General features: G+C 33.0%; 2 protein-coding genes across 3 annotated transcripts in view; both read right to left on the reverse strand.

Moving 5' to 3' along the window:
• Positions 1-13,076, reverse strand: part of LOC148943282 (uncharacterized) — a 94,923-nt gene that overhangs the window by 62,591 nt on the left and 19,256 nt on the right. The gene's annotated exons all lie outside the window — the stretch shown is intronic.
• Positions 7-13,076, reverse strand: part of LOC148943283 (uncharacterized) — a 45,370-nt gene continuing 32,300 nt past the window's right edge. For both annotated transcript variants that reach the window (XM_089101374.1, XM_089101373.1), the window contains exon 2: positions 7-9,265. In XM_089101374.1, the coding sequence (XP_088957500.1) occupies positions 3,666-8,507 (4,842 nt within the window). In that variant the 5' untranslated portion in view covers positions 8,508-9,265 and the 3' untranslated portion in view covers positions 7-3,665. The remainder of the gene's footprint in view (positions 9,266-13,076) is intronic.

Here is a 13,076-nt window from a genome sequence, read left to right on the forward strand (position 1 = left end):
AACTGCCGAACTTGATATAAGAACAAACAAAAAACTTAAGTACATAAGTGCAATATTAAAAAAATATAGCGCTAAACAAACGTGTGCAATATATTGCCAAATAGTAGCAAAGGTGTAAAATTTGATGTCTGGAAATGGGAACGAACCTTGATGTCATCTAGCCTGGAAACACATTCGTAATTTATTATGATGTTGATCTAGTGGAACGCCTCTGTTGATTTGTACCAGAGAAAAATGAGGAAACTCAGATTACCAAGCGATTTTATTGGCGTGAGGGGAGGGGGGGGCAATTATAATTCCAGTTTTAGCTCTATTCTCTTTTGTGGAAGTTTTGGTTGAAATATATGGGAAATGTTCCCAAATTTGTTTAAAACTCCCATGTTTGCGGTGATTGTAACTTGTCAACGAATGATGGTTTAAAAATGGCTGGGGCATACAGCTCAGACCCTGAAAAGATACGAATAACATTTTTGGAGTGATTGCAGGGGGGATTCAGGTTTCTCGGAACGACTACAAAACATCATCCACAAGCGTTTTTGGTGAAACGACGCTTCATAGATTCCTGGTTTTACCTTTACTGCTGCGTCTACAGAATTGCGCATCATCTGTCAGGGGGGTGGGAATCAACCAATTTTTTTCTGAAAGGGCTGTGGCGCCTCACGACATTCGTTTTTAGGTTTACATTTTCCAAAATTTTCCATTGAACCTTCTTTCCTCGGGAGGAATATAGTTGGACTAAGTGTTCAAAATTTGCTCTGGAGAAGTGACATGTAGATTAATTTAAACATTTTCCAAAAAAGTGTCGAAGAATGGTAAAGAGGGACACAAGATTAAAAGTAAAAAAAAAAGAATTGTAGAATGTACATTTCGAGAAATACATTGTTTAACAAAGAGATACATTAAATACTATAAAAATACATTATAATACAATAAAACATTAAAACAACATGACCAATTCTAATCAACATGTCGCCTCGGACCACACCTCTCTCAGATAAAAATTTGAGCTTCCAGATTACTAAAAAAACTACTTTATCGTGAAAGTAAATGTTGAACTCTTCTAAAGTTAAACTTTTTGGCAAAAGGAGTTGACAATGGGGGTAGCACACAAAGAACATCTGTAGTACGCAAGGAAAACAAAATATGTGAGAGAGGGCAATTCTCAATTGAGGAAAAGCAGTTTGGTTTTCAAAATTACCTAAGTAATGAGTTCCTTTTTCTGGTCCAACTCAGTGAAATTTAGCCCCCCCCCCCTCCAATGGAGAACGGCGCATGAAACTCTGTTACATAGATATGGACTCGTTACTTGTAAAAAAAAAACAGACGCAAAGTTTTGTCGAGGACTTAACCTCACCTCAGCTTTGCCCTTTTATGGACTTTTCAAATTAAAGCCTTAAAATATACCCACATTTAGTCAAACGTCAAAAGAATAATCAGTTTAGAAGACTAAAAAATGAATTGGGTAGTGATTCCTTAATGAACTTTTAATTGGGGGACCAAAATTTTATTGTATAGTGACTTCAACAAAAGAACAGAATATTAAAACTCGACAAAACAAAACACGAAACAATAAAAACTCAAATAAAAAAATAAACACTTAAAACTTGAAAAAAAACCATTAAAATTACAAAAAAAGGAAACACTAAAACTAAACAAAATGGAAAACGAATCATTAAAACTTTATATTTAAAAAAAACAAGCACTTAAAACTCAAAAGAAGAAAAACTAAAACCCGAAAAAAGCAAAAAACCGAAGAATTACAAATCGTAAAAACAAAACAAAAAAGCAGACGGAATGCTGCTTCAAACAAATAGAAAAGAGAGACCCGTGCTTCATCTTAAAATGTCCAAGGAGAAGTATTTTTACCCCATCGTCCATTAAATATATTCTCCCCAAAAATACTACCTTTAAATTTCTCGAGAGTAAGATATTTTTTTAATTAAATACGTCCCAACCCCATTATCTGCTCTTTTGAACCCCCCTAAATAAAATCAGATAGGGACTTTGCTAATATTCTAGCTAAGGAAGGTTTAACAAAGCAGGTCAGAAAACACATATTAAAACGTGCATTAGAAGTAGATACGCAATCTCACTTAGGCTACGGTCGTTACAATAGGAATAATTAAGCAAACTCTCATAATGGCAAATTTCAGAGTAACTTAACCACAGATAATGGTCCTTTTATGGACTTTTCAAATTAAAGCCTTAAAATATACCCACATTTAGTCAAACGTCAAAAGAATAATCAGTTTAGAAGACTAAAAAATGAATTGGGTAGTGATTCCTTAATGAACTTTTAATTGGGGGACCAAAATTTTATTGTATAGTGACTTCAACAAAAGAACAGAATATTAAAACTCGACAAAACAAAACACGAAACAATAAAAACTCAAATAAAAAAATAAACACTTAAAACTTGAAAAAAACCATTAAAATTACAAAAAAAGGAAACACTAAAACTAAACAAAATGGAAAACGAATCATTAAAACTTTATATTTAAAAAAAACAAGCACTTAAAACTCAAAAGAAGAAAAACTAAAACCCGAAAAAAGCAAAAAACCGAAGAATTACAAATCGTAAAAACAAAACAAAAAAGCAGACGGAATGCTGCTTCAAACAAATAGAAAAGAGAGACCCGTGCTTCATCTTAAAATGTCCAAGGAGAAGTATTTTTACCCCATCGTCCATTAAATATATTCTCCCCAAAAATACTACCTTTAAATTTCTCGAGAGTAAGATATTTTTTTAATTAAATACGTCCCAACCCCATTATCTGCTCTTTTGAACCCCCTAAATAAAATCAGATAGGGACTTTGCTAATATTCTAGCTAAGGAAGGTTTAACAAAGCAGGTCAGAAAACACATATTAAAACGTGCATTAGAAGTAGATACGCAATCTCACTTAGGCTACGGTCGTTACAATAGGAATAATTAAGCAAACTCTCATAATGGCAAATTTCAGAGTAACTTAACCACAGATAATGGTCATCTAGCGCTTAAGATACCAAGAGACGAAAAAGATAATTTTGGGCCTGTTATAGTAAAAAAGAAGCAGTCATATTGAAGACTTGGGTGAACAGATAATACTATTCTACACCAAGGGAATGAGCTTGTGTGATATTAAGATTCAAATGCAAGAACTGTGCGGTGCCGAAATTAGCGACTCCTTAATTAGTTAATTAATAGACTATCTTAATGATGAACCATATCTACAGTTACATTTATTCTTGCATTTTCGATATTTTTAGCCATTTTTTTTCTCTCAAATTATATTTTATCTTTTTACAACTTATAAGAATTCACGTAATCAATAGTGCAGAGCCCATTCCAACAAACTTAGTTTTCCTAGTCTATATCTTTTTTTTCTGTTGGTAATAATTTATTACAAACTCATTTTTTGTATACTCCCTCGAAAAATTACCTACCAAATAGAAAAATATCGTGATACATTTTTCATGGTATTTATCTACAGTTTTGTGCTTAACATTCATTTACAAACCCTTTCTAAATCAATTACAATCTGTGTTTTACAATCTCTCTTAAAGTAAATTACGGCGTTCAAAACCGACTGAGTTGAGCAGTTTTAAAATAGAAATGAAACATCTTAAAATTTCTTGTCGATATCACCTAGAATCTTTACTTCTTGCTCTTATGAACAAAAGTTTCATTCCAACGAAGGGGAATTTAGTGCCTCTGTAGTAGCTTTTCCAACTTCATTATTTGTTTGTAATCCTATATATTCTAGTTTTATTAATTCAAGACCAGAAAAATTTTCAATACATTGATTGTAAGCTTTTACTGCTATAGAGTAAACTTTTTGTGATTTATCTACAGTAAAAACAGTTAAAGTATCATGAATTCGTTTTAATGCGTTTATAGCCTTTGTACGGTTATTAACCCAGAATTTTGCACGGACTTTTAAATATTCAGCGATTTCTTGATTAAAATATATTCCTGTATATCCTGCAACTTTAATGCCACCATCGAAAGACCACCGTGCTTTCTTTTCAGTTGCCTTAGATTTTTTTAACTCTGCGATATATCTATTAACGTAGTGTCTAGAAATAGACCCATATTCAGATAATTTTATATATAAATATAGCAAGTCTTTTCCAGAATCTTTAAGACTGTCAAAAAATTTGTCAAATAACTCTTCATTTTTTAATTGGACAACAATATATTCTTCCATTTTCATCACATTTGATTCACTTATGTCATCCAGACTTATAGCACCATCACAACTCCCAGGTTCATTTGAATCAAATTTACTTCTTAAAAGATATAGCATTGAACAAGCAAATATTTGGCTAATTGTACTCGTATATTTATCAAAGTTAATTTCAATTTTTGTATCTTTAATTAAGTTAATTTTGTTTTCTGATTCATCTATTACAACTGCATAAGTCAACTTTTTTGCTACTAACAGGATGGTTTTCATTGTTTCAAACCAATGTGTAAAAATTGATGTTGGATAAAATAAATTCTCTTGATCAATTTTTATTTCTCTAGATAGTAATTGTGATAAATCGTCTATCAAATAATGTAAAAACTCAATATCAACAACATATAACAATGCTAAAAGTAAGTCATTTTGCTTTCCCCAAACATTTTTTAATAAATGTGTAATTGTGTCATTTTCATTTTTTAATAAACTTTTAATTACAAAAAAACAATTTGCTTTTGCATCATTAAAGTCGCTATTTGCCTCTAGATCTCTATATATTGACATTAACGCTTGAATGACCAACTTCTTATTATTTGGCCAATAGTCAGCTCTAAGTATAAAATAATCAGCTAGATTTTTGCTAAAAAACTGCCCTGAGCACCCTATAGCATCAATTCCACCATTTAACGCCCAATAATCTTCTTTTGTCTTATGTTGTTCAGCCGCTGTTTCTAAGAGCTTAATCTTTTCTCGATTCAAAGCCCCTTTTTTTCTAAGTCTCCTATAAACTCCAGCAACAAGATCTTTATTCGTAATTATTTCTTCATCAACATCATCGTAAAAATATCCTTCATCATGATGCGAAGAAATAGGTAATCTATCTTGCCCGTCATATATTTGTAGCTCTCTATACCCATCCTCGCAGCAACTAATTGCTACTTTAAAAAATTTTGCCCATTTTTTCCCCTCTAGTCTGCCAAGTATTATTTCTCTTTCAAGTGATGTCAATCCTGATATACAGTGTTTAAATAAGTTCATAGCACCTGCTCCAAGTACATCGCCATACTCTCCTAAAAGATTCCAAAATGACAATAAATGCTTCTCTACACTATATCCAGGTACCATAGCCCCAGCAGAAACACTAAATTGACTTGCTGTAGAAAAGATAAAATAGAATGTAGGGTCATAACGGTGTTCTCTAACCAGAGATTGAACAGTCTCATGTAACTCCCCTCTATCACTTAAAATTCCTCTAATAATTGCAAGAGCTGCGTAAAATTCCTGGTATGTTTCATGATTGAAGTTGAGCCTTGCACCATCTTTAGAAACTCTTAGCAAACCAGTATCTTCAAGAGTTTTTAGTTCACTTGCATCAAAATTAATAGTACTAGCATGCTTTTCAATTACATCCTTATCATTTAAATTAAAAGCTTGTATTAGAGCATATAATTCTATTATATGATTGTATGACCCCATAAGATTAAATAATATGCTCTTTTTAACAATATTTTCTGGGTTTATCCCGAAATGTTTTTCTAGGAACAAGCTTGATTTTGACAGTATAAACCCTTGATAAAGCTTAGCTACATTACTGACATCAATATCTTTAAAAAAATCGATATTGTTTTCTTCCAGACTGTAGGAATATTGTTTTACATGAGTTAAAATGTGAGGTCTTAACAACTCACAAAAAATATAACTTTCTAGAGGAATACCCAATACTCCCCTAGAGTGACTATTAACCTTACTTTGTATTTTTTCTGTAATATGTTCTACAAAATCATTAAATTCCTCTGATTCTTCTTTTTCCTCCAGAATTGCTTTAAGATACTTTTTTATATATTCCTTACGTTGCTCTTCTGTATATTTAGTCAATTTATAAAATGTTGAGTTTTGATCAACAGGAAGAACAAGCTTATTTGCTGCATATTCTCTAGTTGTAATTAGCATAGATAAACTTTTAGGTGTCGCGTTGATCCATTTATTTATTAATTTTACAGTTTCTATATTTTTTATTTCATCAAAACCATCTAGAATTAAAAAAACTCTGCCTGGAACCTCATAATCTTTTTCCCAAGCAACTCTTTGCCACTCGTAATCTATGTCTAAAAACGGATCTAAGATTGGACATGATTTTGCATCAAATTGCAATTTAGGTAATGGTATTCTAATAATCCATATTGGATACACAGTAGAATTTAAAGATTTGTATTTTACTGCTATATTTTTACAAAATGATGTTTTACCATAACCAGCAGGCGACATTAATACTGATAACTGGCTACCCGAAATGATTGTTTGTGTAAATTGTTCTTGTTCATCTTTCTTTGAGAATTCTATACCTTCTGGAAATGGAAGATATAAATTATTAGGATTTTCTATAATTTGAAATTGCTCATTATCAAGGGTTTTTAATGAAATATATGTTCTATCTCCAAGTTTGCCAGAAGATGGTCTCTCCGTTAGAATTAGAATTTGAGATTCATATTTATCTAGATCATTCGCGTTTTTTAATAAAACAAACTCTGTTTCTTCTCTCACAATTGAAAGTCTTTTTTCACTTTCATCAAACTTTGCATCGTCTTCAAATAAGTCTATAAGCTGCTTACTAAGGTTTGTATAATCAACACCTTCAACTATATAGCAATTAGCAGTCTTTTTAGTAATGATTAATAAACTATAATACCCCTCACCTTTACACATTTGATTGGAAATATAAACGCCATATGGCATTTCAGATTTAACTTCCAGCGTTTCTTCATACGAACTTTCAATAAGCTGCACAAGATAATTTGCATCACTCATCAATTCGTACATACCACCTATCTTATTATCGATAATATATTCAATTCTATATTCTTTTCCAGCCAATGAAAGGTATTTATCACCATGCGAACTACACATACCTCTAATTTGCTCGTTGGTTAAAGGTTGAGATTCAAACTCGACAAATTTACTAGAGTTTCCTTCTGATATAAATAAACTATTAGCTAGTTCCTCTTGTTCATCTCTTATTAATATAATCATTTTTTTTCGTTCTTCTATGGTAATTTGACTAATTTTTTGTAATTGAGCCCAGTAACTTTTATTTATTTCTTCTGATCGACAGTCAACTATGTAAAATTTTGCAGATTTACCTGTTAATATTTTAGTTAATAGAACTAAATTTGGATTACTAAGATGCAAGAATGACCACTCATCATCTTTTAAGCTATTCATAGATTTTATAACACTATAAATCTGTAATTTTAACCCTCCTCCTCTGTCTTTAAACACTGCGATTCGCTCATTGCTACCCCTGTTCTCCTCATTTAAAAAGTCACTTAACCCCTTTACTAAAGAAAAATGTCTAGATCCAACTAAAGAAAAAACGTCTTCACATTCCTCTTTATAAGCCATTGTTCCTTGCAGCAAATAAAAACGGTTTAAGTCACCCTCGGTAACCCTTACAAAATTACCAAAATCTGACGATTTCAATAAACATTCTGAGCGGTTTGAAAACCATTTCCACATATAGCTGTAAAGGGCATTATTCAATTCTATAGTCCCTAAGGTAGCTATGTCTCTTCCTAATTCCCTTAGTATGATTTGTGCCAAATCATGACTATTTGGTTGCTCTATTTTAATAATAAATTCATCAAGGAAAGTATTAATTTCTGAAGTCGTGTTCAGAGCTAAACAATCTCGAGGAATAGAAATGTTAGCATCAATCTGTTTTCGTACTTCCTTAGAACTTTTTAAGATTGCATCAATGAATTCACTTCTAACTTCTTTTTTCGACATTATAGCATAAGTCTTTGTTCCCAAATCCTTGAAAAGAAACTCATCGCCATCAACTTCAGTTTCTTCTAAAAATGTAGTAGCATTTTCAACCCTTATATTAGTAAACAAAATATATTGAGTAGCTTTTTCCAGGGTCTTATTTTCTTTCGATTTTGTGTATTTATAATTTCTAAGCCTATGCCAAGAATCGAAATATTTTGCTAAGCAGACAGAGTTTTTATAATCCTCACAAAAATCTTTTTTAGAATAGCTCTTTTCATAGCTGCTGTGTTTAGCCTGTAGATAAGTTATTTTACTCCCATAATCTATAACTAAATCATCAAACTTTTCAAACTCCTTAGCTTCACTAATTAGGTAGAAGTCATCATATCCATTAACTTGCGCACGTATTGCAGCCAAAGTAAGCAATCCTAATTGATACACATTACCATGTAATGTTCTCCTTAGTCCATCAGCTGTAAACTTATGTTGGCTTATGTCGATATTTTTTAGTCTCTTTGTTTTATTTCCTAATTCTTCAGGAGCTGTGGTATTTACCTTACGTTTTTCAATTTTCATTTCAGTTTTATTTGATTTTCATTTCAGTTACATTTCAAATTTCATTTCAGTTTGTTGCTTATTAGGGAAATTGTTACCAGAAATTTTACAAGCAAGTGTTCCTAGTAAATCAATAGCTCCTTCTTTAAATTCAATATATGGTTTCACTATATTCACTGATTTGGTTTCAATAAATTCACTGATTTTACATCCAACACTAATTGCTGATTTCTAAAATGTATTGTTTCATTGTTGCTAGAAAATTCCTTACCATTGTGGACGTCAAGTTTTTTCATTAAATCAATAGTTCCTTCTCTAAATTCACTATTTGGCTTCAGAATATGACTTGAAATTTCAAAGTCCGTGTTGCTTGAAAGTGTTTCTGGATTAACTCTCTTAAAGCTTTGATAATTTCATACCTACTATTGAAAGGTTTATCTCCTGTTGCTTCATCAGCTATATTATTGCATTACACTATAAAAACACTTCTTCATCTATTTCGTTTATCTCCTTTCTCCTTTAGTTTCGATTGATAGTAATTCATGTATTTATTCGGTCTGATCTGTCAAAAAGAAGTTGGCCTGATAAATCCAGCATGAATGCAATAACGAGATTCTTAAACAAAATCTAACTGTTTATTTGGATTACTTCTTTATCATGGTCAAGTAGAAATCAGGTTTTTTTCTGAACCAATAAACGTATCAATAACATATGCACGATTTATTCAGTTTTCATGTAGTAGAACTATTTTTCAATGCTTTCGTTTTCTTCTATAAAATCTATAAAAGAAATTGAATGGTATTATTAAAAAGTAAAATAATCAAAAGACACAAAAATATGAGAAAATAAAAAAAAAGTTATCAGAAAGGCATAAATATAACAGTAATTATGGTTATAGCACAGTAGCTATAGCAGAAACAGCAGTAGCAGTCAGCGGCGGATCCAGGGGGGGGGGGGAGAGAGGGGTAGTGTAATTTACTTAATTACCGCAAGTTTGCGTTAAATAAACTTGCTCCTAACGCAAGCTTATCGGATCAACCTATTTTGCGCCCCCCATAAAAAAATCATGGATCCGCCCCTGGTAGCAGTAGTGGTAGACGTAGCAGTAATAGCTATAACTGCCCTGAAATTTTCATTTTTCTACCCTCAGCTATTCCTGAGACATTGCTAATATATCATTTTGACAATCTGTATGTATACAGTTTGTACAGTTTTAGTTTAACATCTCCTTAAAACACCCCTGAAAGTTTCGACTTAATGCCTTTATGTGTTTCTGACATATCACAAATATGCCCTTTGGAGAAACATGAATGCAAATATTGTCTTTTGATTTAGTTTAACATTCCAAACAATATATCTTGACAGTTTCAACTTAATAATATGAGCCGTTCCTGATACTTTGCGTATAATGAAAATAAGCCTAAATATTGTAAGTTTTGATTTAATTCGACATTACCCGCAACATTTTTTGAAAGTTTCACCTTAATAGCCTTAGCGGTAGTAGAAGTGGTAGTACTTCTGTAGTTATGGTAACAGTAGTAGCTAACTAGTAGCAGTAATAATAGTAGTAGCATTGTCAGTAGCAATAGTAGCATTAGTTGTAGTAACAGCAATAGTACCAATAATGGTAGCAACAGCAGAAATAATATGCACCTAGTTCCTTTCAGTTAGTTTAATATCCCCCTGGACGTGCCCTGCAGTAGTAGTATTCCTACTAGTTGTATTACTAGTATGTGTAAGATATGAGATTTTCATTAAAATTCTAGATAGAATTTTTGTAACATTCTAAGTATCCCTCTCACAACAAAACAGAGTGGGGCTGCATATGATGTTGCTGATATGCCCTTTTGAAAACCTGCATACAAACAGTTTTTTTGATTAATTGAAACTCTTCCTAAATGTTCCCTAAAAGTTTCACCTTAATACTCCCTAGCATCCTTAGATACAGTAACTTAATGAGTTAAGAATATAGATTCTGCCAAGATTGATTCGTACAATCTCAACTTTCCTCAAATACCTGTGGTTAGCCAACCTGCTGCGTGTGATACGCATACTACAATTTTGATCTCCGATCCCCCGCCTAAGCATGGTGACCCGCTAAAGCGAAAATCAGTAATAGACACAATTTCTGGTCATCAGCTGGTGTCCAGAGTGCGAGCGATTAAAAAGCGGTGGACGGTGAATATTGAGAAATCTGCAGCTGAAGATTTTTGCAAATCAGCAAAGGAAGCTCTACCTGGTTCTAGTGTGAAAGTTTTATCTAAAAAACACACTGATGAAATTCGAGAAGTCTCGTCTGATTTTGACCTTGAAATGCTACGGAACCAGTTTGGTATAATCGGGTCTAGCTGATTTGGAACAAGCAAATTGGTTAAGCTTAAATTTGCGGAAGTGATTACTAAAGGGTCATTTCTACGAAACGGTCTGAAGATCGAGTATGAAAACTTCCGTGTTTAAGAGTTCAAGCAATTGCTAAAGTGTTGCTTCAAGTGTCGTTCCCCTGGGTACGTGGAAAGTGCATGTACTAGTAGCACTCCCAAGTGCACTCGTTGTACTGGACCGCATTTATCTACGAACAGTGATCGTTGTACGGAATCTCCGAAGTGTGCCAATTGTGGAGAATCTTATCCTTCTTACAGCCTAAGATGTCCTGTGATTAAGAAGATCAATGATAAGGTCTATTCTCAGAAATGAATCTGGACATAAGTATAGTCTCATTTAATATTAATGGAACGAGAGGTAAGGACTTTTTTATTGATGATCTGTATGTTAATTACGACATTGTTTGTCTCCAAGAACATTTACTGACCGCCTTTAGCGAAAATTTTCTGAGACAAAGCAGTGATCACGTCGTTTTTGTGTGTCCAGCTAAAATTACGCGTGGCCGCCCTTCTGGCGGCTTAGCATGTGTTTTTAAGAAAAATATTTCTGGTGCGAGTCCTGTGCTTTTCCAATTAGATGACACTTTTCTTGCGGTGCGTCTTGGTAATATTTGTATTAATTAATGCGTATCTGCCATATAATGATCGTTCCATTCGTTCACTTCAGAATTTCTCTTGTGCTTGTAATGGTCTTAAAACTTTAATTCAAAAGATATCGGATAACGGGTTGCATTTTGTTATTGCTGGTGATTTTAATACCGATCTGGTTTCTGACAATGTAAGGAATGGTCAGCTTTTTGATTCTCTCCCGGCTTATAAAATTGTTCGGAAGTCCCATGATTATACGTATATTCACCATTCAGGTAGTAAATCAGACATTGATCACGTTATTTGTTCTGCAGCTCTTGTTTGCTCGCCATTTATGGATCATTTTGACGAGAATGATCTTGATCACCTTCCGCTGTCTTTTTGTTTATCAAAGTCTGTTGTTTGTGCTGGGAGTATGTCTAAGAGTCGTGGTGTACGTTCTAAATGGTTTTATAAGCCTGATTGGAATGATGCGAGTTTTTCTGTTTATCCTATAACATTGGCTTCACTTCTAAGTACGATTTATGTTCCTTATCAGCTTTTGCAGTGTAGTCAGAATTTTATTTATGCTAAATATGAAATAGACAGATATTATCATTCTATCCTCTCTGCTATGAAAGAAGCTGAAAAAATTTCTGTCCCAGTAAAGTGAATTCGAAAGAATACTCAAAAGCCTCCTTATTCACTCGACCCTAACCTTAAGACCTGTAAAAATAAAACTAAATTTTGGCTATAAGTTTGGACAGATTGTGGTCGGCCTAGGTTTGGCAATATTTTTCTTATTAATTAGAAAACAAAATTAGAGTTTAAAAAGTATCTAAAAAGTGTCCGATACCGAGGGCTTGATTTTCCATCTTCGCCTAAAGATTGGAGGAAAGTAAATAATTCAAGTAAAACAGATAATTATGATGTAAGTAATAATGCTATTCCACCTAGTTCTTGTCATGAATATTATTCGAAGATTTCCTCCGTTTTGAATTATTCTGTTCATAGAAAGTTTGGTGAAGCGTTTGTTAAAATTGTCCCTAGATTTCTAAGTCAGCGCTTTGTTTTGCCTATATCGCGTTGTGAAGTTTTGAATCGTCTTAAGTCGAAATCTATTGATGCTGATTGTATCTCTAAAACGCATCTAACTCCCCCCTGTGCTAAACTTGCGTCACATCTTGCACTTTTGTTTTAGATGTGCTAGGCGTCGTTTGTCGTTCTGGACGGCTTTTTGTAAGGCAGCCTGACTTCAGTTTAAAATAGAAGTAAACCACCTACAGATTGCTCTACCTATAGTCCAATTTCAGTTTCTTACAATATTAGCAAGGTCTTCGAGTATATTTTTTTACCTAATTTAGCTCAAAATATTTCTTTCTTTGGTGAAAATCAACTTGGTTTCAGACCTGGTGTGGGGTGCCACCATGCTCATCGTGTCCTTTCTTCTATTATACTTTCTAATTCTTCTAAGGGTAAAGGCGTATATCTCTGTACACTTGATCTTTCAAAGGCTTTTGATTCTGTTGTTCATAACCAGCTTTTCTTTTCTTTGGCTTTTCTGGTGTTAATTTTTCGGTTATTTACCTTCTACGGTTTTTGTATTCTAATTCTTACCTCCGCCTGAAATCTTCTCCAGAAA

The sequence above is a fragment of the Artemia sp. Qi Xiang Cuo genome, chromosome 15 (genome assembly GCF_049724085.1).
Source record: "Artemia sp. Qi Xiang Cuo chromosome 15, ASM4972408v1, whole genome shotgun sequence".
In the NCBI taxonomy this organism is placed as follows: Eukaryota; Metazoa; Arthropoda; class Branchiopoda; order Anostraca; family Artemiidae; genus Artemia; species Artemia sp. Qi Xiang Cuo.